The sequence below is a fragment of the Formica exsecta genome, unplaced genomic scaffold, assembly GCF_003651465.1.
Source record: "Formica exsecta isolate Colony F162 unplaced genomic scaffold, ASM365146v1 scaffold137, whole genome shotgun sequence".
Classification (NCBI taxonomy): Eukaryota; Metazoa; Arthropoda; class Insecta; order Hymenoptera; family Formicidae; genus Formica; species Formica exsecta.
This window is the reverse complement of record NW_021848702.1, coordinates 18,418-40,733: the sequence shown is the minus strand read 5'-3', so window position 1 is coordinate 40,733 and position 22,316 is coordinate 18,418. Positions and strand designations below refer to the sequence as shown.

Genomic DNA, 22,316 nt, shown 5'->3' with positions numbered 1-22,316 from the left:
ATGAAGAATTGTTCACGTTCAAAAAGGATTTCAGATATATAATCCTAACTATAATATATTCCAAGACACGAAATCTTTCGCCCGGCAAAACATATTTTTATAGACGAAGAACGGCGCGAGAAAAAGCGAGCAATGCGAGGGAACGGCAGGGGGACGAACACGAAGAAGAAGAAAGAGAAAGCACGGGGAAATAAAGTAAAAGAACGCCGCGAGAGATGAGGAGACGGTGGCAGGATATAAGCGTACTGCGGTAGCCTCGAATCCTTTCGCGGCAGAAGGTGATTACGTCAAATCATCCCGTGCAACGATTCGCGCAGAGATTGCCGCAGCACGATCGTGTGCCGCTCACATACGAGAAAAATCCCCTGGACCTCGGCTCTAAGTTCTTCCAGAAACTGCAGAGCTAATCTCGTCTCGGCTCCATAAAGCTCTTTTATGATTGTACATTATTTTAAAAACGGGACACAAACGTCTCTATAATGTAAAGCAAATTAAGTAATATCTCTCAACGATATTTTAAAACATTTTTCACCGGCGCTATGAAGTTGCAGATAAGCTGCGGAGAGATTTTGTTTCGCGTAGACAGTAGACAGAGAGGTTGAGTTACGGATTATATAGCTCAGGACCGTGCTTTAATATTTAAGTTTAACCACTTTAGATATATATATATATATACGAGAATATTATATGAATAAAATTTGCAAAAATATTTTGTTGCGTAAAGAAAAAAGCGATTAATCGATTTGTCCTTCATAAAAAAAAAGTTGAAAATAATTTTCTTATTTTTTGTAGAAAGAATAAATTATTTTATAAAGTTTTCTCATTTTAATAATAGATGTATTATAAATAGCTCGCGGATCAGAGAGTGAGGAGGACGAGGGTGCCTATAGCAGAAAAAGGATTCGACGATTTTAATCTCTCCTGATGTCCCGCTTTTTTTTCCTTCCCTCCCCTTCCTCCTCCTCTCCCTCTTTGAGTCGTAAGCCTCTCGCATTCCCCCCTCATGTGACTTTTTTTCGATCTTCTTTTTCTCTGCGCTCCTGCTCTTCTCTTCTTTTTCATCCTTCCCCCTCTCTCTCTCTCTCTCTCTCTTTTACTTCCTCCCCTTCTTTTTGCTCATGTCTTCCGAATGCTATTACGTGCGGTTGCTACCGCGGAGAACACAACTACCGATCAACTCTGCCCAGAAGACGTGGAACGCGGGAGGAACTTACAATTAGGCAATTTAAATCAACCGTTTCGATCCCCCTACGGTGACGCCAATTACCATATTTCATATTACCTACATACTAAAAGAATAAAGTGCCCACACGGCCACGCTCTACGCTGGATTATGAAATAAATCTTTCCTCGCGATGCACGCACGCGGCAAAAATATCTTCTGTTATAGAAATTAAATCCGCTCTTATTATATTATCTGGATTATATGTAAATAATTGTACCACGAAGAGATAATATCGCACAGATACATGAAAGATGTATATGATGAGGAATATGCGATATCTATAGAGAAACGTGATACGACAAAAATCGTGATACAACTATGAGAAATTTTTTTCGTATGGACGAACGTATGGCAAATATAGAGAGAATCAGCTTCGTGTCTGCAGGTGACAGTGCATAGATTCGCATAGATTAGTAAATGCGCGCGAATCGTTGACAAAGTATGCTTGACCCTTGCCAGAGGGGGATCTTGACACATCCTTTGGTTATCAGCTTATACTCAGCTCATCGCTGTACCTGCCTACGTCAAGCCGGACGTAGCGAAACACACAGGATACGCCAACGTGATGAGATTGATCGAGCTGCCGGCTCATTTGCAAAACAACTCAACGTTTGAATATCTTAGATTCCTTCGAAAAGATTTATTTGTTGTTTCGATATCTCGATTTTTTATAATTATATATCGTAGCAAAAACAGAAATCTCTTAAGTAAATGGAAATCTTGTGGGATAAAGAAAAAGGAAAACTACAAGTAAAAACGAAAAAAAAACGTAAATAATTTTATAATGAATCGTCTCTCTCGCGCGGAGATCTAACGTAAATTCCGAAAAAGATGCTGCGAGATGCTTCGTTCTATTGCTATGATCGCATTCGTACACTGGCATACGAGAGAAGTGCACGCTATCATATTATGCCTTACCGTACTATACATTACTGCATCGTACAGTAGAAGCAACGCCGAGCACCAGCATACGACGAGGAGAACAGGACGGAGGATAAGATGAGAGCGAGAGGGAGAGAGTAACATAACGTGTGTGCGCGGTTTTGCCTCTTTTGCCAGTTCTGCCTTTTTATTTCTTCCTCTCTTCTTTTCTCTTCTTCGCCTCTCTCCTCATCCAGGAGCGTATCGACCGACAATGAACAAAGATCGCTGCTTTTATTGTGTTGTGCATTCTGCTCTATGTAACGTGTTCTACATTTTATTACATCTTATAATGATTTTAGTGAATCTATTAAAATAACAAAGAGGTAAAAAATATCTGGGTTTCAAACATTATTATATTATAGATGTCAAAAAATGTGTTTTTTTTTTCTCGAAATAAATACGTGATATCCAAGCTTTGAGCTAATTACTTCGAATCTTCTGTAACGCGTAAAATATTCTGTAATTATAAATGACAAGTATCAAGAAAAAAAAAAAGAAACGAGAAGCTCCCTCCAGATGATTCATAATGGAAGCTGCTGCAGCGTTAGCGCTAATAAGCGGTAGCGTAAATAAAGGATGCAAGTAGTAATTAATTGTATGTTCGCTTTTCTAGAGAGAGATGAAAAGAGTTATTAATTAAATCGTGCATACTACCATCTTTTATTATAGAAATCTTACTCTTTTGGATTTGACTTGGTTTACTCTGTTTACTTCATTAGATAAAGAACGTAAAAATTTTTAAATTAATATTTATTGAAATATTTAGATATGTTTATTACTGAAATTATCATTGAAAAAGACTTTTTATTCGAACGGGATATGCCAATTGCTATGCAAGCTTCGTCGAGATAAATATGCTCCTCGGTCTTTAACCCAGATTCGAGTTCCGTGAGATCAATTATACGGCTGCTTTTTATCCCTGATTGGGACATCTTTGTCGCGAAACGCGTTCTCTCTTTTTCAAAAGTCATTCGTTGCAGTACGTGAATTCATCGAAACTACTTAATGACGAACGTGACGTTCGCGGAAGAATTCTTTGTGCCATGCGAAAGCCGCTAGCGGAAAACGGTCGCGACAATGATATGCTGTTGAACAGAGAAAGTAACAATGGTATTCGCGAAATACATCTCTCTTTAGTTAATGAAATTTTATATAAACATTTCTCTTCTATATAAATATCTTTTACCGCATAAATATTTTCGATTAATAATTTCTTGGGAGCATTTTTGGGGGAAAAAATTTGCCTACATTTCAACTATCTTTTAAGATTATCATTTTCAGTTTTATATTCTACGATATGATATATTTTTGTACGCGAGCGATAAATCTCTCTTCGTTCATTTCCGAGAAATTACGTCGTTAATGCGAAACGCGAGTGTTGCACGAGGCACAACAGCCTCCGCCTTACATCCCTGCCGCCTTCTCCCTTCATCCATCCTCGCCTCTCCATCGTGCACTCCCCCATTCCCTTCTACATCGCCCCGAAGGGCCGATCTTCTCGTCTTTTTCCCCTTCGGGCCCCGCTCGTTCGGTTTGCTCGCTTTGTACAGCGTCACGGCTACTTTTGTTGCTCCTCGCGCTGCTTCTTCTTTTTCTCTTGCTGCGTCCCCTCTCCCCTTTTTCCCTCCCACCGATTCCTCGCTTCTCTCTTTATCCCTCCGGCTACGCTTCTCCTCGTCCCGAGATTCGTTCCTTTTTTCCTCCCTCTCCCTCGTTCTTCCCCGCTTCAAGTTAGTCCAGTTGCTTCTTTTGTTTTCGTCGAGTGAACGAGATGCCGAGAACGACGAAGAGCGGGTATGAGAGAAAGATGGAGGGAGAGGGAGAGAGAAAGAATAAGAGAAATTACGAGCGAAAGGAGAAGATGTTGCGCATCGACGAGGAGAAGACTCGAAAGAGAGAGAGAAGAGAAGCACACTTAAACGAAGCGTGTCCCGACACGCGAGATACGAGGATCGAATTCGACCATCGGATCCGGATCCACGAAACTCTCGATCTTTCTTGGATCATTCTCGTCTCGAGGCTTATTCTCTTTCTCTCTCCCTCACCCGTCACTGTTATTGACGCTTTTTTTCCTTGTATCGATTCAACGTTGACGGATAAAAGTACTGCTCCTAAAATCAGCTTTGCTTCTGAAACACGTCGCTCTGACGCTCTTATATTCGAAAAGATGTTTATGATTATCAGATACGAGAAGGGGGAAGGTTTCATGTGAAACGAGGCGTGATTCAACGCGCGAAACGCTCGAGGAAGTTATTTTACTTTCTTGTACCGCAAGTAGTGTTGCCATACGTCCTCTTTTTTAGGACGTCCGGGGACATCCGGGGGGATTTTTCGAATGTGTCCGGGGTAATTATGAATGTCCGAGGTTTAAGGATATTCATAAATATTTCGCTTTTTAGATTTAAGCGGCGTCTACAATAAGATTTTAAGCCCTAAGCCTTAAGAAATTGACTAATCACAGTCGAGTATTCTTCTCATACTTGATTGTGATTGGTCAATTTCTTAAGGCTTAAAATTTCTATTGTAAACGCCGCTTTAATTAACCTCATCGTGTTCAATCACTTCAATACAATTGAAGTTATCAACCATCCGTTTTCTTATTTTTATGCGTGAGATGTGAGATTGAGATCTATACTATAGGTACAATAAGGTAAATAGGTACCTAATAATAAAACTTTTTTTAAATTAAAAACATGTTTAATTTATTCATTTTACTCTAAGTACTAATGAAAACGAGAACATATTCGCATTTTTGTTATACGTTCGAGGTTGCAAGCGAAATGTCCGGGGTCTTTGGGTCATAAATTCTAGTTTTGAAAATTTTATTATAGCAACCCTAACCGTAAGAGAGAAGCCTCTGTCTCGCTATCTATACTCGAGAAAGGCCTCGATGGAGTGTCGCTTATGTTACTAGCTTTGTATCTAACGACATTCGATATGAGCGTAAGTGAGCTCAACCGAGCGCACTCTCCCTAAACATACACTTATTCTCACAAAGTTCGAATATATAGCAACACGTGAAGCAAGATTTGATGAGGCTGTATCGGGGAACTTGTAGAAACACGACGGAGGCGGGGAACAAGAAGGAAGGAAGAGCGATCTCCGACGAACGGCCACTTATCCCATGAATACGTCTCGTAGCTTTCCGTAGAATAGCGCGGTCAAGTGTGCGCGGACATACACTCGTAATTCTGCGAGGATCATTAATGTCATCGGTGCCGGCGTGTAATACCAAAGCCAGTCGAGAGGGATAGAGACGGAAAGAGAGAGAGAGGAAGAGACGCGGTAACGAAGCAGTAATAAACGGTAGTCTCGTCGATAGAAACCTCGACGGTGCGCTCGCTGATTGCGTATAAGGGTGGAGTGATGTTCTTTCCGCATCCAGATACGCGTAGAAAACGAAGAGAAACATACGCAAAAGACTGGTTCTCTGTAGAGCCCAGAGAAGTCACAAAGGGATTTTTAATTGTTACATAAAACGTATAAATAATAATACGCGATAAGATTCTCGATTAAATTTTAGTTACAAGTTATCTGCAAAATTAGGATTATAAATGAATAAGATCTATCCAGAGATGTAAAACACGCGTGCCTGTTTTCGAAATGCTGCCGTGTATGCATCTCGTTTATTTTTACAGTTCAGACGCATAAATACTATTGTATTATTTGCAAGCGTATCTATATATACTCGTTTCTGTGTGCAACGATACGAACCAAGACCGGTCATTTCGCCGTCTTGAGAATAGTAAAAGCGAGCATTACGTTCGAATACATGGTAATTTACAGCTGGTGCGTACGAGACGCGGGTAGTTCGTAAACAGCAGGTTTCTTTGTGCTGCGTACTCTCGTCTTAAGCATTTCTCCTCTCGCTGCCTCTGCTTTTACACCTTTTCTCAATTTTTACACAATCAGCGAGGACCTTTTCTTTCCTATTCCCGCTCCACCTTCTTCAGTGTTTTCTCTTTAAATCCATATAATCCCGTATAACAATATTTAATATTTCCTAAAATTAATTTTATAAAGAAAAATTAAATTTCTATAAAATTAAATATAGTTTTAATATCTTTTTATATATAGTATCTTGTGGTGTTCTTTTTATATATTACTTTTTTTTTATTTTATTTCTATTTTAATTAACAATAAGATTTTCGCGTTTCTCTTTTGTAAAAGGAACTTCTTCTCTGTTAACTTTCTCGTGCGTCTGTACCGAAGAAAAGTGGACCGCGTAGCTCAGAAGTCATCACGCGCGATCATCCTCGACACACATGCGTGCGTGTCGCGGGTACGCACAGCGTCTCAGTCGTTATTATTATTCCAACAGTAATCCGCTTCGAATCCCGACCTAAACCATTGATTTGCTCTTGTTGCGCTACTGTATCCATTTGTGTCTCTCATTCTTCATCTCTTGTTCCCTCTCAACTTATCTTGGCGAGTCCATTATGTGCCATGTGATTTTTTCTCGCTTTACTCGCTCAAGTTCTGATTTTATCTATCTATGGAATCATCTTAAATATCTTTTTCAATTTTTTGCAAATTACATTATTGGACAGTAATATCCAATACATTGGATATAATATGGAAAAAAAAAGCATTAATGCATGCTTTTAACGCGCGATATAGAAGTTACTCTCATCATGATTTACTTCGCCCGTGACCGAAACGAATCCTAAAAGGTCGCGATCTTTCCCGACACATGTATCGGAACCTCCTGTTGCATAATCATCATCTATGAATAGTTTCGGAATAGATTTGAGCATATATGGATGCGATAAAATCGTGCCCGATAAATTGACAAGCAGACTAAAAACTTAACATATTACCTGTTAGAGAAAATTTGATTACACAAGGGAACCATTAACTATCCATTAAATTTTCGTGACTTTAAACTTTACTGGGATTAAGTAATTATTTTAAAATAAAGATTAAAGTTAGATTAGAAATAAAAGAAAATAATTTTCTAATATCGGCAGAGAAGATTAACGTAATTTAAGCTAAAAGATGTTAATTTTTTCAAGAAAATTGCAAATCTTTTTATGCATCATCTTATTCTCCCTGATCGACTTTAAGCAACGGTGACCATCATGCTCGTACCCTTTCGTTAAGTCTCAGTGATGGCTTATCAGTTCGTATCTTGTACAAACACGTTTCACCTGGTCTCGGACAGTCACGGCCCACGCCATTTTCTACCGGCGCTGCCCACGTTTTGTTTCGTAACAACGTTTCATGAGACCACTTTATCTCTTATGCTTCGTCTTTCATCTCTTGCCCCCCTCCGCCGATAGATTGGCCCGATGCTTCCGTACGCTGGTAACCAGGAGCCGATACCGGTGTAATTTCGGCGAGGGCAACTTTTTACGCGATACATGAAAAGAAAAAGAACTGGAGATATAAGCCTCACTTCTGCCGTTATATTTATACCAAGCAATTTATCTTGCTATATTATAATCCACAGACATTCACAGAACATTAAGACACAAAACATTGTATCAATCTTTTCACAAAATACTAAAAACTATAAATAGCCTATTTCTTTTTATTTTATATTTCTTTTCATGGAACATCGATCTCATTGAGCGAATTGTACGAAGAGTATCGCTTTAGGCAGGAAAATACTTGCTGATTACAATATTTCTTTTTTCAATAAGACTATTTTTTGTTGCTCTTATTAAGATTTCAAATCGCGCAGGAAAAAAACGAACATGTGTGATTTTCAACGCAGCGATATTTTTTATTTCAATTATTATATGTATCCATCACATGGAGTAATTGATATAGTGTTCTTAACTGATTATCTCATTCAATCTTTTCGATATATTCGATTCGCATAAAATCTATCGAGCTTTTGAAATTCACATAAGAAGATGCCAGGAAAGAGATCTTTTTAAATTAAGCTTTACATTCTTTCTTCGTTTTGAATATATTTTAACCAGTTAATCGCAATAAAGTATGCATAATGAGATTATATATACGATACATAAAAATCATTATTTGTACGATATATATGAAATAATTGTAACAATAATTTTATCAGTGTTCCAAATAAATTTTTTACGTGCTAAACGTGGCATTTTAGCCACTTTCGCAACAACCAAGACCGCGTGCGTTAATCCTTTCGCTGCAGCAGACTCCTAAAGATTGTCTTCCATGAAGCGTCCCCGAGGTAAGACGATCCGGGTTACTTTGTATGTGGAATTTCGCGCGTAGACCGGGCCGGCCGCGTCCGTAATCCGGACTTACGGGCCCGCGAGATGCCTGGACGTGCTTTAATATGATTTAAACTCACCGCCGTACCGGCTACCGTATTACGATTGCGTCCCTCCGACTTCTCTCGTCGGCGCTTTCTCTGTCGTGGGGCCATCCGCAGGCGGCACCAGTCCTTGAGAGGCCGCGGGAATAGGGGAGGATGAGAGAGAGGGAGAGAGAGAGAGAGAAAGAAACAGAGAGAAGAGAGGGAGATACCTACACGCGTGCGTACATACGCAAGAAAGTGGCGTAAAATGCGCAGGCGAGGCACGAGTTTTTGCCGGCACTGGCCGGCCGATCGTCTTTGAATTTTAAGCGTTATCCGCTCCCCGAGAAACCGACGAGAGCACCATTGAAACTGCAACGCGAGAGTTAGGCTGCAATTAAATATTAAAATTGTATTATTTATACAGATTAAAATAAAATCCTTTTACACTAAAAAGATCCATTGACGAAAATATTAATAAACTAAATAGAAATCTAATATATCTAATTGTAAGTAAGAAATCTTTGACGCTATTAAATATAAAAAATCTATATATTTATATTTTTTTGAATGAAGATATTTAATAGAGAAACACAATAGATATTTCCTGACTTTTACTGAAAAATTAAATTACAATTTCATTTATTATTCACTTTTAACCGATAAAACATTAGACCTTCTCAAAAACTTATCGGAGCAAAATAAAAAAAATTTAACATTATGTTGTGCGTCGGCGTTTCGTTCGAAACGAGACGAGAGGAAGCTTCGCAATTGCTATGACAGTCGGCATTGTTCACCTCGTTTCTGGTCCTTCGTTCTCCGCTCATTGTCCACTCCCTCCCTATGTTCTCCTGATCGCTTTGACGAAGCCGCCTCGGTGTAAGAAAACCGGCACGGGGCAACGTACACATCAGGTACCTCACTGCGAAAGCCCGCAAAAGTGACAAGGCCCTGGCAATTATAACGGATGGCGCAAAAAAATGGCGCCGTGGTACGGAAGGTCGGTTGGGCGACCGGCCGAGTCGGCTACCGTTTCTCTCCCCCTTTCGCCAGCAACCTTTAAGCGTGTATATCAGGCAGCCCTCTGATGATTAATCGCGGGTATCACGGCAAATCTCGACCGTCGTCAGCTCTCTCCAAATCGCTCGAGTTTGTTCGGCGGCAGTACTTGATATGAAACTGTTATATATATCATTGTTAATAAATAATGTGTATCAAGTACATATATTTGATGAAAATACAAGTCAAAATAGGGGGATGGCTAACAAGTTTAATATTAAAATATCAGTTTAATATAATTTATTTTAACACAAAAAAATAATTCTCATTTTTTTCTGTAATAAATAAAGACTCGTTCCAGCACAAGATAACAAATATTTCGTGAGATAAATTGAATTCTGAACGCGAATATGATTAATTTAGATTTTTCGAAGAGAATTTTCGCTACCCGTATCCATGAGTATGCCGGAGATGTAATCATAAATTAAAAAAATCAGCTCGTACGTTTATCGTAAAATCATGAACACGAATCAATTATACGCGGTAAAATTACCTGAAATTCAAGCCTATAATCACTGCAAGCACAGCACTGGTCAGTTGTAAAGTCTCTAATTACAAAATTGCCAATTAATCGTTCATCGACTTATGCCGATCAACTTGATCTTCGGCTTCCGTGAAATTTTGAAGATGTTCTCGGACATAAGAATGTTAAGATACCTATATAAAAGAAAAAGAAAAGTTAAAAATAAAAACATTTAATAAAAGTTAAATATTTTAAAAAATTACAATAAAAGAAGAGAGAGAGAGAGAGAGAACGATTTTTACCAAACTATTTTTAATATAACAAGATAAAATATTACATAATTAAATCTTTTATACTTATATATTATTTCATACACAAAAATTATAAGAATAAATTGCGCCGTTTTGAGTAGTATATGCCATCTAGTGATACTAAAGATGATTAAGAGTACAGAAACTCGCTAGATAACTTTCTCACATTGTGTGTGTTTTGGAACATATTTTCTAATTTATACGACGAAATCTTATTAAAGCCTCTTTAATTGCAAAAATACTAATGATCGCAATTTAATAATTAAGATTTTTGTGGGTTATAAAATTTATATCCGTGTCTCTTTACATTAAATTATATATATAATGAAAACTATATGTATTTACCTCTGTATCTTTAAAAGCGCTGTAAATATCCGTTGCTATCATATTATTTGACTGATTGCACAAGAAAAGCATTCACAAATGCAAACAGTATTGGAAAGGTGAAAAGGAATGCGACCTGTCTGAATGTTGTCAAACAGAGAAAAAGAAAAAGAGAGGTTAGAGGCTTCAACTTTTACACAACAAAGACAACACTATGTCAAAAGCAACTTTTTCCTTTTCAGTTGAATAAATCTATTCCTTTGTAAATAATTTTGTAAAAGTAATTAATTATATTAATTTTTATTGTTCTAAAATTGTGTTAATCGTTGTCGTGTAAATCAAAATTGATCTTTATACAAGTGTATACTTGACCAATTGCGTACAATATGGCTGAGTAGTGATGATCGTTTTCGCGCCTTTTTGCGACCAAGAGGCTCTATGAATGTCAAACGATCTACCTTTTTGTATATATTTACATACAAATTTTTTAAGAATATCGCTGATTGATTAATATGCAATATCTGTACAAGATAGCAGCATGTCTTATAATGATTCAATAGAACAGCGGAGAAAACGGTCCAAATTAACGAAGGAAATGGCTATTGCAGATATTGCGTCTTCTATTGGTAAGAAAGATTTATTGAAAGTGTAAACATTTCCTTACGTGGCTTCTATGACAGTTTGATGTAGAAAGAAAGAATAATGAGAATAAAATAGAGGCACTGGATGAAGATGAGTTGTAGAGAAAAAACTAGTTCTTAGAAAACGTTTTATAGATTATTAAAAGTTTTTTTTTTGTGAAAACTTGAGACTACGACATGTTTCAATATGTAATGTTAAATGTTAAAATGTAATTTTTTTTTCTTTAGATTACATAGCCAAATCTGTTGAATCTATGAGTGCGAGTTACAGCGAGATGTTAAGGATTAACAAGAACGTTGTCACATATCTGCAAAAGGTTGAAAAACATGAGAAAGGAATGAACCAGATTGTAGCGGATATAGAACATACATCCACTAAAGAAAAATAATAACTGGTATAACGGTTGTATTTATCTCATATTGTTTGCATTTGATACACTCTCTCACTGCAGTTTATGGTATGTCATCACTCTGAAAACCTAAATCTACAGTTAACAAGAAGAGTACATATATAGTTTTTGCTTTGACATAATTCAAAACAGCAGTGAGAAGCCTTAAACTAAAAATTTCATGTTATAATGACTTAGATATAAGTATTTATTAACAAATATATATGTAAGCGAAAGTCTTGTGTGATATCATAAATTTATTGTCATGTGTATATCATGTGCAATAAGTAGAGTAAATAATAGTTATTTCTTACTTTGTCATTATAACAATAAATACAAAAACAATAATTTTATGATATAAATAATATTGAAGATTATATTTTTATGAATAATTCTTTTCTTATTATATCACAATGTTCCTTGATCTTTATCCAACAGTAAATACATAATAGCTTAATACCTTGGAACTAGGAAAGCCTGTGTCACTCTACCATAGTTTGGAAATATAATCACAAAATGTAATATTTCTTATACTATTAGATCGCAGACCTGGCAATATCTATTATCATACTATTTTATGCATTGCGAACGCACCAATACTGAATGTTTATAGATTCTGCAATATACTTTTTATTGTGATGAAACTGCGACAATCTAATGAATGGACGAATAAAATAATCTATTCTTTCAGTTCCGAGGCATTGTATTAATGACAAGTCTTGTATGTGTAACAAAGAGACTAACAAAGTGACTGTGGATACGTCTTAGCAGTCTTGTAATCCGTACGTCTGTCCCAATTCTTTGTCACTTGTATTCTGGATCCTCCTTGTGCTTTCTTCTGGGATCCAATGGGTCCAACGGGATTATCTCAGGCGGCACATTTTCGGGCCGACGGTTAGAGAAATTGTAATTTGAACCTTTCGTGGATAATCTGTTTACTGGTCTAGACAACATTATCGGTCCACATCTGGAACATATTTACGGTTACGTTGCGAATAATTGCAATGATGAATACTATAATTTTGTCGTGCGTGAACCGAGAGGATAGTGTAAGTTACCGTTCACATATATTTAATCTCAGTTTTTTAATTTCCTGTCATTTTGCATCATTATTTTTTAAGGATTTCTTTAAAGTGGCAGTCATTGTTAGTAAAGTACAAAACATTCCACCTTTAATGTTATGTGTTAGTTAAGTATATATATCATGAGATATAACATTATTTTAGTAATTAGGCGAAGAAGAAACGTTAAATAGCATAGAGAGAGAGAGAGAGAGAGAAATCGAAAGTAATTTAATTCGCGAGCGAACACTCCGTGCAAGGAAAGTACAAACATAGAGTGCATGACATAGATTCATGGATAGGGTACAAGGTCTCATACAATGAGATTTGCAAAAATTTTGTGCAGAATCAAATGGATGGCCGAAATACGTCAAGAATACTTCGGTGAATAGATCGGTGCGTTCGCGCATGGCTTACAAGTCATGACAGAATAGTAGAGTGCAGTGAAAAGGGGAAGACGCCTTATTCCTCTAGAAGATCCCTCTATTCTGTCCGTTCACACCTGCACGTGTTGTAATTGAAGTAATATCCGGTGCTGCATGGCTCGATAGTTCTGCACGAGCAAATGCAAAGATCCGGGTTCCAGATCTTTGTGTCGTTGGTCTTACGGCACTTCTCCGCCTCGTCGACGTTGTCGCAGACGCATTTGCAATTGTGCGGCTCGTAATGCTGTTTTTCGTTGCAATGCTACGGTAAAAAGCGATGTAGTATGAATCATCAACGAAAAGAATGTCAACACTTTGCGCGCGCGCTTAAATACGATTAAATTTTGCTTGTCCAACGCATTGACACACTTCACGAGCGTCTGCACGTTGTAAGGAAGCGTCAATTGTAGTAATACGTAATCAACGAAATTGAGAAATTGTCGAAGCTTATTTTGGTTTAAATATTGCACTGTACATTACGCGTGTCATAAATGCCTCAAAGTATAATATTAATTTGTTAGAAACATATACATTTTTTAAAACTGAAATTTTTTATAACTTGTAATGAAAACTTGAATCTTGCATTTGAAGGACAAACGAGATGAAGATGCATGTATAGAAAATGATTCACGCTTTCGGATCGCCTATTACTGCTGTTTTTAATGTATTTTCATGCATTGTTGGAAAACTTGAAAACACGAGAGGAGTTCGTGCTCTTTTCAGACGACTAGATGACGTAAATCGCTCTCACGTACATATGTCACGTGAAAAACAATACAATGAGATACGATGTGTGAGGTGCGAAACTCGCAAACCGTGCGGCCCGGTTAAGCAGGAAGGCACCGATTATCCGCCAATTATCGGTTGTCATCAAATTACCTCCTCTTTGATTCTGCAGTCACACTTGCATTTAGTGTGCTCCTCCAACGGCACAATTCGCCGACCAGCGTAATTCAGTCCATCCAGCGACGCCACGACCACCTGAAGACAACAGAGACAAACAAATAAAAAATGTTCAACTATTATTGCTTTCTCTCGAGTTGTCTGCTTATAATAATAGGCGCGTTCTCTTTCGTATTCTTAAACTCGATGACGATCGATTACCTCGAAGTTTCGGATCTCCATGGCTGTTGGCTGGCACGAGAGCAAGGAGCTACCGCAACAACCGCCGCATCTTTTGATCCGTGTGCAGGGCGGATAGATAATCGTCGAAGGATCGTCGTCCAGTTTTAGAGAAACGGGTTGCAACTCGGGCATACACTTGGCCGGTGTCGCTCTCGCTGCGTTCGATCGTTCCTCGCCAAATCTACCTGAAATTTCCGTTTGTATTCTATCAAATCCAGCTGAAAAAAATTTCAATCTTAGGGATGTTAGAGATATTAATTTTCAAGTAGGTAGCGTTAGATTTTTTCTTTTTTTGTGTGTATGTAAACATTTCGTGTTATTATGAAACTTGGGATAATATCAACAAAACAGTATCTAGTCTAACTCCATGGCTGTTGGCTGGCACGAGAGCAAGGAGCTACCGCAACAACCGCCGCATCTTTTGATCCGTGTGCAGGGCGGATAGATAATCGTCGAAGGATCGTCGTCCAGTTTTAGAGAAACGGGTTGCAACTCGGGCATACACTTGGCCGGTGTCGCTCTCGCTGCGTTCGATCGTTCCTCGCCAAATCTACCTGAAATTTCCGTTTGTATTCTATCAAATCCAGCTGAAAAAAAATTTCAATCTTAGGGATGTTAGAGATATTAATTTTCAAATAGGTAGCGTTAGATTTTTTCTTTTTTTGTATGTATGTAAACATTTCGTGTTATTATGAAACTTGGGATAATATCAACAAAACAGTATCTAGTCTAACAACATAAGTATAATAAATAACGTCTGAAATAAACGCTAAAATAAACAGTTCGTTGAACGATATAAGTAAAATTAGGCGATATTAAGTTTTTTGTAGGTACTCGCGTTATCTTTTTCGAGCGCAAAGATGACCAACGAATGTGCGCGAGCGATTTCAGTTGCAAATCATTATTTCATGTTGGCTGATAGAATGATTCCCGGTTTAGAGAATCATCTTTCAAAAAATGTGGTGCTTGAATGGTTTGGAAAAAAGATCACAGGGAAAAAAGATGTAGCTGCTTTTATTATGTCCCATAAAACAGAATTCTTTCATACGTTTGACGACATTATACCAATTTTGGGTATCACCACTAAGGAGAAACAATCGAATCGGTGAGAATATTAAAATGATAAATTGCGCATTCTCATAGCTTTTTCCAAAAACTAATATATTTAGGATATTCAACCTACATAAAAGTTATATTTAGCTTTATTTAATTTATTTAAAAACCTAACACTTTTTATATTAGATAAAGACGATTTGACTTTTCGCGTAGGTCGAAAGAATCTTTAGATCAAAATGCTAGCGATAAGTGTGAAACCCACACAAGCTATTGTTCTCATAAAGAACTAACTCGCTGTTCACACGAGACTGAAATGTCAACGAACCATGAAAACGCAATAGATTCTAATCAGGAAAATAATGAAAACGACACAACTTTCGTACATAAGGATGGCTGTGCCACTTGTAATATTGAAGAGCTTACGTACAAATCGGAAATAATGACAGCTTGTAATGATGTGAATGTCAATGTCAATGTGAATACAAATATTGAAGCGAATCAAAATGAAATTACAATCGCTAACATAGATGATCAGAGTGATAATCTTAACAAGAACGATCTCTGTAATCTTTTCGAACCCGAGATTACCTCTCAGGCTATCGTCGAGAACATTAATAGGACAGAATTGAAAGAGGAAATGGCACCAACCATCAGAGCTATCAACAGAGAGTGTGGTCAAGGAGATGGACCTGTTATTGTTGAAGCTGATACGACTAAGTACCTGGAGGCAAATGGAACAATAAAATTTTTACGCATAAATATACAAGAAGGTAATATAGATATACGAAATATATAAAGGTAGGATAGATATAAATATTCGAAACGGTAGCATTAGAAATCAATTAAAAAAACAATTTTGAAGGTAATGTTTTATTATATTAAAAAATCAATTATAAGACAATAATAATTATATGAGAACTGATTAAAGCATTTTAATTTTTTAAAATTAAATTATTTAAAATTAAAACATTTTTAACAAAAGAGATCTATATTTATAAGATATTATAAATTAAATTATAAAAAGATAAATTATATGTAGATTCACCAAAATTATTTTTGGATAGATAATGTTTTATCAAGTAAATATTAGATAGATATTGATTAAAGCAAATTTATATGATTAAAACACACTAAACTCTCTCTCTCTCTATATATATTTAAAATAAAATATTATATTAATTAAATTTCAGATTCTCTATTTTTATATCATTGGACAAAAATCTGGAAAAGGAAGAATTGGAATCAAAAATGCAGATTACAGATTGCCTATTCGCTTTTAATCGATAACGAATCTCCAAAAATTGTCAACAAATGCATGCAGGAAAATGTTCATTCCGCTAGTCATTTAAATAAAATACAAAAAAGTAAATTGCCAAGTTTAGAAGAGGTAATCCGAGATAGCAGTACATTAATACGGGACAAAAACTGTTTTAACGGTTATTTGCAACCCTTAAATTTCTCAAAGGATCGCGAGGAGTTTCTGAAATTTTTCAAAGCCGAGATGCAAGAGAAATTCAACGCACAATCTTGCGCGCGTTACGTGAGAAATAAATTGATTTTGGACTATCCAAATAAAAAACCACTTCTTAATGTTATGTATCAAATTCACATGATCGTTTATACAAAAGTTGAATAAAATGAATCTGTTAAGCAAGAAATAGCGGATGCAGAATAAACCTCGTGTACAAGTTTGCGCGATTGAATGGCGTTTGTATCTGTAACTGTAGTATTATGAAACGAATTAATCGATCGGACACGCTTCGGCGAATTTGTATTCATTACAATAGAAAACTATATCCTGCGTTAATCGAAAAAATCGTTTAACTCTTACAAAATTCCTAAAAAATATTTTAGACTCGTAAGAGCTTGTAACATACATTTTTCAAAGGCTTATAGCATTGCATCGAAAGTATAAGCACGCATACGATCCACGTGAATTTACAGGATGATCTCAGTATACATTTGATAACTGCGCGTTGTGTAAACAGTAGAACAATTATAAGACATACCGCCGTAACTTAATTTGTATTTCTGCTTATTGTTAGATGGAAAATATTGATTTTATCACGATCGCAGTGTGACTTTATTTGCATCTCGATAAACGATTATTTTTTTATAATGGTTACATTAAATTGCGCATGTGACTACGCGATATTGTGAAACATACATAATTGATGATATCAATATATTTTCGAAATACATTACATGATTGCATGGCAATATATTTTTTAATTTTTGTAACAATAATAAGTTGTGACAATAGATTTTAATATTTATGCTCTTTTATTCAATAAAATATAATTTGCAATAAGTAGATCCCAATTTGTTTCACATTTTTACGATACGAGCAATTTTTCAAAATTATTATATATCATTGATACGTAATGAAGTGATATCGGGTGAATTGAACTTACTGCTTAATGTAGAATCCATTTCATTCTTTGGAACACCTTGAAGAAGCTGCAAAAACTCATCCGACGATTCTATGGAATTTAATTTAATGGCTAAATCGAGTGGTATCTGAAAATAAGATTTTTTTACAAGATAAGTTAGGCCCGCACATATACATGTGTTGTATATAAATGTAGTTATTCTCTATAATATCTTAGTCAGCAATAATCTAATCAAAATCCGATAACGATGAAAGAATCATAAGCTTGATTGCTGATATATGACTAACGACAAAAATTTATGGTCTTCTAGTATTTATTTTAAGATCAAAGATAAGAATTATTAGAAGTTATTTTATATATTAATTTGTAATCGACGAGTTTTCTGTATTACCTATCCTAGAAAATTTAATGTTCAGTATTACTACATTACATCAAAAATAATTGTTTATATATATTTATCAAATTTTTTAAAACATGATGATTATTAGTTCCTTTATTAATCCACAGCTAGCATTAGTGCATTTTTCCTGCATTAGCTATCCTGGAAAATTTAATTGCGTAAGAAAAGATAAATTTAAAATGAAAATTTCTCAAGTTTATATCGATTCTGTGCGTGCGACATGATAAATGTTTAAGATCAGAAAGAAACAGAGAGATGATAAATTTTAATGGATCATATGCGTGCTAAAATAATCCATTATTCCTTTGAAATCTCATAAATATTAATTTAAAGATAAACATAAAATTAAATCCTTCGATCGGGATATTCCCGCAAATTGTGAATCATTCTGTTCAATTGCGGATACTTGTGTGACTAAGGAGAAAATCATCTTGGCTAAATACCGGTCAATGATCCATATATTAAAAGTCCTGCTTTTGTGAAAGAAATCGATTTGTTCTCTTTAATTATTTTTATACTGCATTTAAATTGAAGTAAATTTCAGTATATGTGCTTTTGTTACTTTGAAAGGAATTGTATAGAATAATCTTAAATTTTTTATAATAAATTATAATGAAGAATGGATATTGTGTAAAAGTAGAAAAAATGAAATTTTGTAGTACGTGTTGCATATTTTACACAAGAAATTTTATTACTATATAGCTTAACTTTATCAAATAGTTCTTTAGTTCCAATTACTCTAAAAAAGTTACTGGATTTTCGACGTTTATATTAAATCGATATACTCCACATTGATAAATATCTATAGATGAAAGATAGCAGAGTTAGTTTGGGACATTGCATAGTTATGTTATTAGTCATTGATAGCCACTGCTTTGAATGGGTGCGAAATCTTAGCTTCGATATCATGTGATTCAAACAGGTTCTCAAACAGGTCGGATAGCTGTTATACCATATAGCGAAAAAAAGTAACGTAGCTGTCTAATAAATGGCTAAAAAAAGTTAAGCATATTCGCATGTCTTATATTAATCTATTATTAACAACAAATACCTCACGCATTAAAAAAAATTGTGTACTGATTTCAAAAAGACAGAGCTTAATTCAAACATGAAATATATAACTGTCGATTGGCTAGAATTTAAATTTAGAAAAAGGTCAACTGCAAATATATTAAAGAATGCGGTTCAAAATTTAATGCAAATCTTATAAAACATTATCTGTAGGAAATAATTTACTATCTGTGTTTTCATGCGTTATATAATAATGAAAATACTATATCGCTCCTTTTTAATTTCGAAACAAATATTTCTTCAAGTAACACGACACAACGCAGCCTTATAAGATTTGAAAGCAACAGATTGCGCGCGTTCTACGATTTACATAATCGAGAAATATTTCGCGTGTCGGTGGCATTATACTTTCTAGGAATGATAATCCTTTTGATGCAAGAAATCGCGAGAAATTTTGCATCCGTTCTCTGAGTGTCTGTCGGCTTTCGAACATATTTCACATGAGATACTGAACTCAGGTATCGATAACCTTGAAATGAAATCTCAAATGAGCGACTTTACGATAAGGACCACGAACAGTCTCTCCTTTCCTCTTGGGATAGTGCTGGTTGCGACCTTGCCAGGAAGCAAGGCCTTACATTTAACGCTTAGGCGCCGTTATGTTTTATTGAGCATTCTCGATTTCACTACTGACTCAGCCGGTGACGATATTATAATTATCATATTATAATTATCATTATCATGAATAACATTTAGTCGGCCTCCAAGATAACTATGCAGGCTAATAACTATACTATTGACATAAAGATTTTTCTTCTAAGCAAACCGCTCGTTTACTCAGTTATTTTTTCAGTTGCACTCGAACTCATTATCTTACGTGCTGTATTTTTACATGCCTAGATTTCCTCTCTCTCTCTTTCTCTCTCTCTCTCTCAATCAGATTATTTATTATCTTGCATTTTCGTTCTTCGCTTTAGCAATCCGTCTATCGTGTACAAAAAAATAATGATAGAGTTACCGATATCGATAACGAGCTAGTCGATCAGGTATTTGCACAATTGCATACAAGGTGAAATGATGGACGATCGGTTTTACGTCAAGTCGCGAATGTTGTGCCGCGAATGACAAGCGTGTCGATTAAGCGTGTTGCGATATTATTTCACTAGAAAATATCCTCGACATTGGCAAATTCAGCCTTCGACGTCATTTCGGCCTTTGCGGAAAGTGAATCTTGGAAACCGAAGGTGTTGCAACGCGCACCGTATATCATTTTAATTCAATTGCCTTATGTTTCAATAATTTAATATTTTTACATCTTTACACACACAACTATGCAACGTATAATGTGCAAATAGAAATTTTCCATTTTTAAATTATTAATTATATTTTCTTTTATATTAAAGAATAACTATTGTCTGTGATTTTTACATTTGGCTTTTCGGTCGCGATTGATTCAAAAGTAGAGAGAGAAAGTGATATCTGATGAATTAAATCTAATCTAATAAATTTAATTTAATTTATATTTCGAATAACTCGAATTAATTTAATGCGGCATAACAAGAATCAATGTGTACCAATTTACCAGCGTATCGCTGTCATCCGCGGAACCCTCCACGGGATCATTACCAAGGGCCCTCGATCTCGAGCCGATTGGTCCGGGAAAGACTATATGATCGGGATTGCCATGATACTGAGTGCTAACTTGTCCCACGACGAATCCGCCGCAAACGATCGCGAGAATGAATATTCTCACGCCGAAATAAAACAGCTGATTGTCAAACGATGCGTCGAAATGCAATTGCATTTTTTGTCGTAATTCCGTGGTGATTTTTATCTGTTTCTATACACTCTCTCTTTATACAAGCACACAAAGATTCGCGTTGGTGATATAATGATACAGAGATGTTACGTCGACGATTATTATTACTCGATTGTTATCCGCGATTATACAAGTCTTTTCTACGAGTCGGCTTTTTGTTTCTTTCCACTGAGTTTTCCCGAGTTTCTTTGCGCGATAACCACTTGTTCCGAGCGACACACCTGTGCGTTCCAAGTGCTCGCGCCGCGATCGACTGATGAGACGAACACGTCCCGCGCGTATTTCTTGACTCACGCACACGCGTACGAGCGCGCGGCGCGCATTGTGGGCGCGCTCGCACGAATCGCGGCGGAGATAAGCGGCGTGACTTTTTCGCGTAATACTGATCGGCATTCGCGATGCAAACGTTTATCGCAACGAGATTGCACGAAAAAGTGCGATGTAGAGATAGCGTCCCTTGCATTCCCGGAAAATCCTATTCTGCGAATTTGTGCTTGCGATCCGAAAAGACGGGCGCGATAAAATAATAAAAAGTTTATTTCGCTAGTCTATTATCCGTTTATTACATTTCGATGTCATACATCATATGTACGTTTATTGTATTTTTTTTTTTGCATGTATTCTTTAAATCTAATTCTTTATATCGTATGTTAGAGTTCTTAAGAGAAGGATACATTCCACACAAGTTGTTTTTGGGCACTCTGTATATTTACCGCGGAATGTGTCTTTTCGTATCAATCTTGTCAAAAAGAATGTTGAGTTTCTTTTTTGTGTTGATAATGTCTTATATATTTAATAGATTAATAGGTATTACAAAAGATTTCAAAGTATCCACACGGAAACAATTATAATTTTTATTATTACACATTAAAACTACGATGTAGAATAATGTAATGCATCAATAAGCAGTTTTTTTTTTTTTTTAACTGAGGGATTGATTTGCGCGCGCGTGTGTGTGAATAAACATACAAGTAGGTGTTTAAATTTGCATATAGAATTGATTTAATCTGAGAGTTAGTTTTCATAACGTTACAGCTCAAGGTAATGTGCGGAAAATCTCAATTGTCTAATAATGCAGTCACTCACATAAAGTATAAGTGGAGCAGAAAATTGCAAAATAATTTACATGATTTATTAATAGTTCTTGACAAAATAAAATTAGAGAGAGTGAGATAGAGAGAAGGAGAAAGAGAGAGAGAGAGAGAATTAATATCAACGAAATTATAAATTAATCAGGTTATTAGCGTTATTATCCACAGGTTAGGTAGTATGCTCGTAAGATAATCAAAGATGATTTACTTACCAAATGATTACTTGACTAAATAACTTACTTACTTTCGTACAGATAGCGCTGGCAGTCATATTTTTATTTATATTGTTATTTATATTTATATATTATATATATATATACAGGGTGTCCGGTAAAGATTGTGCCAACGCTCTATCTCGTAAAGTAAGCAA

General features: G+C 35.9%; 2 protein-coding genes and 2 long non-coding RNA genes across 4 annotated transcripts; 2 read left to right on the top strand and 2 right to left on the bottom strand.

Annotated features, from left to right (window-relative positions):
• Positions 1-7,560: 7,560 nt before the first annotated feature.
• On the bottom strand, positions 7,561-10,718 carry LOC115245950. The gene is made up of 4 exons (XR_003885624.1): positions 10,557-10,718; positions 9,931-10,094; positions 9,176-9,557; positions 7,561-8,769 (listed from the first exon to the last, which is right to left on the bottom strand). It is a non-coding gene; the product is annotated as an uncharacterized LOC115245950 (long non-coding RNA).
• Positions 10,719-10,900: 182 nt separating this feature from the next.
• On the top strand, positions 10,901-12,332 carry LOC115245949. The gene is made up of 2 exons (XR_003885623.1): positions 10,901-11,161; positions 11,405-12,332. It is a non-coding gene; the product is annotated as an uncharacterized LOC115245949 (long non-coding RNA).
• LOC115245946 (vascular endothelial growth factor C-like) lies at positions 11,569-21,109 on the bottom strand. Its single transcript, XM_029824480.1, has 6 exons — positions 20,619-21,109; positions 17,647-17,752; positions 14,156-14,361; positions 13,931-14,032; positions 13,129-13,313; positions 11,569-12,532 (listed from the first exon to the last, which is right to left on the bottom strand). Exons 1-6 carry the CDS (start codon positions 20,838-20,840, stop codon positions 12,370-12,372), a joined length of 984 nt encoding a protein of 327 aa, XP_029680340.1. The 5' UTR covers positions 20,841-21,109; the 3' UTR covers positions 11,569-12,369.
• On the top strand, positions 14,832-17,524 carry LOC115245945. The gene is made up of 3 exons (XM_029824479.1): positions 14,832-15,281; positions 15,446-16,002; positions 16,423-17,524. The coding sequence occupies exons 1-3, from the start codon at positions 15,037-15,039 to the stop codon at positions 16,866-16,868; spliced, it is 1,248 nt and encodes a 415-aa protein (XP_029680339.1). The 5' UTR covers positions 14,832-15,036; the 3' UTR covers positions 16,869-17,524.
• Positions 21,110-22,316: the final 1,207 nt, after the last annotated feature.

What these genes read in the sequence shown, in the direction of transcription:
- LOC115245945 (XM_029824479.1), top strand. Translation starts at nt 15,037, where the DNA reads ATGACCAACGAATGTGCGCGAGCGATTTCAGTTGCAAATCATTATTTC. An exon ending in AAGGAGAAACAATCGAATCG is followed by an intron (nt 15,282 to 15,445) that starts GTGAGAATATTA and finishes CTTTTCGCGTAG; the next exon opens with GTCGAAAGAATCTTTAGATC. An exon ending in ACGCATAAATATACAAGAAG is followed by an intron (nt 16,003 to 16,422) that starts GTAATATAGATA and finishes ATTAAATTTCAG; the next exon opens with ATTCTCTATTTTTATATCAT.
- LOC115245946 (XM_029824480.1), bottom strand. Translation starts at nt 20,840, where the DNA reads ATGCAATTGCATTTCGACGCATCGTTTGACAATCAGCTGTTTTATTTC. An exon ending in AATGGATTCTACATTAAGCA is followed by an intron (nt 14,362 to 17,646) that starts GTAAGTTCAATT and finishes CGGAAATTTCAG; the next exon opens with GTAGATTTGGCGAGGAACGA. An exon ending in TTCAATTACAACACGTGCAG is followed by an intron (nt 12,533 to 13,128) that starts GTGTGAACGGAC and finishes AATATGTTCCAG; the next exon opens with ATGTGGACCGATAATGTTGT.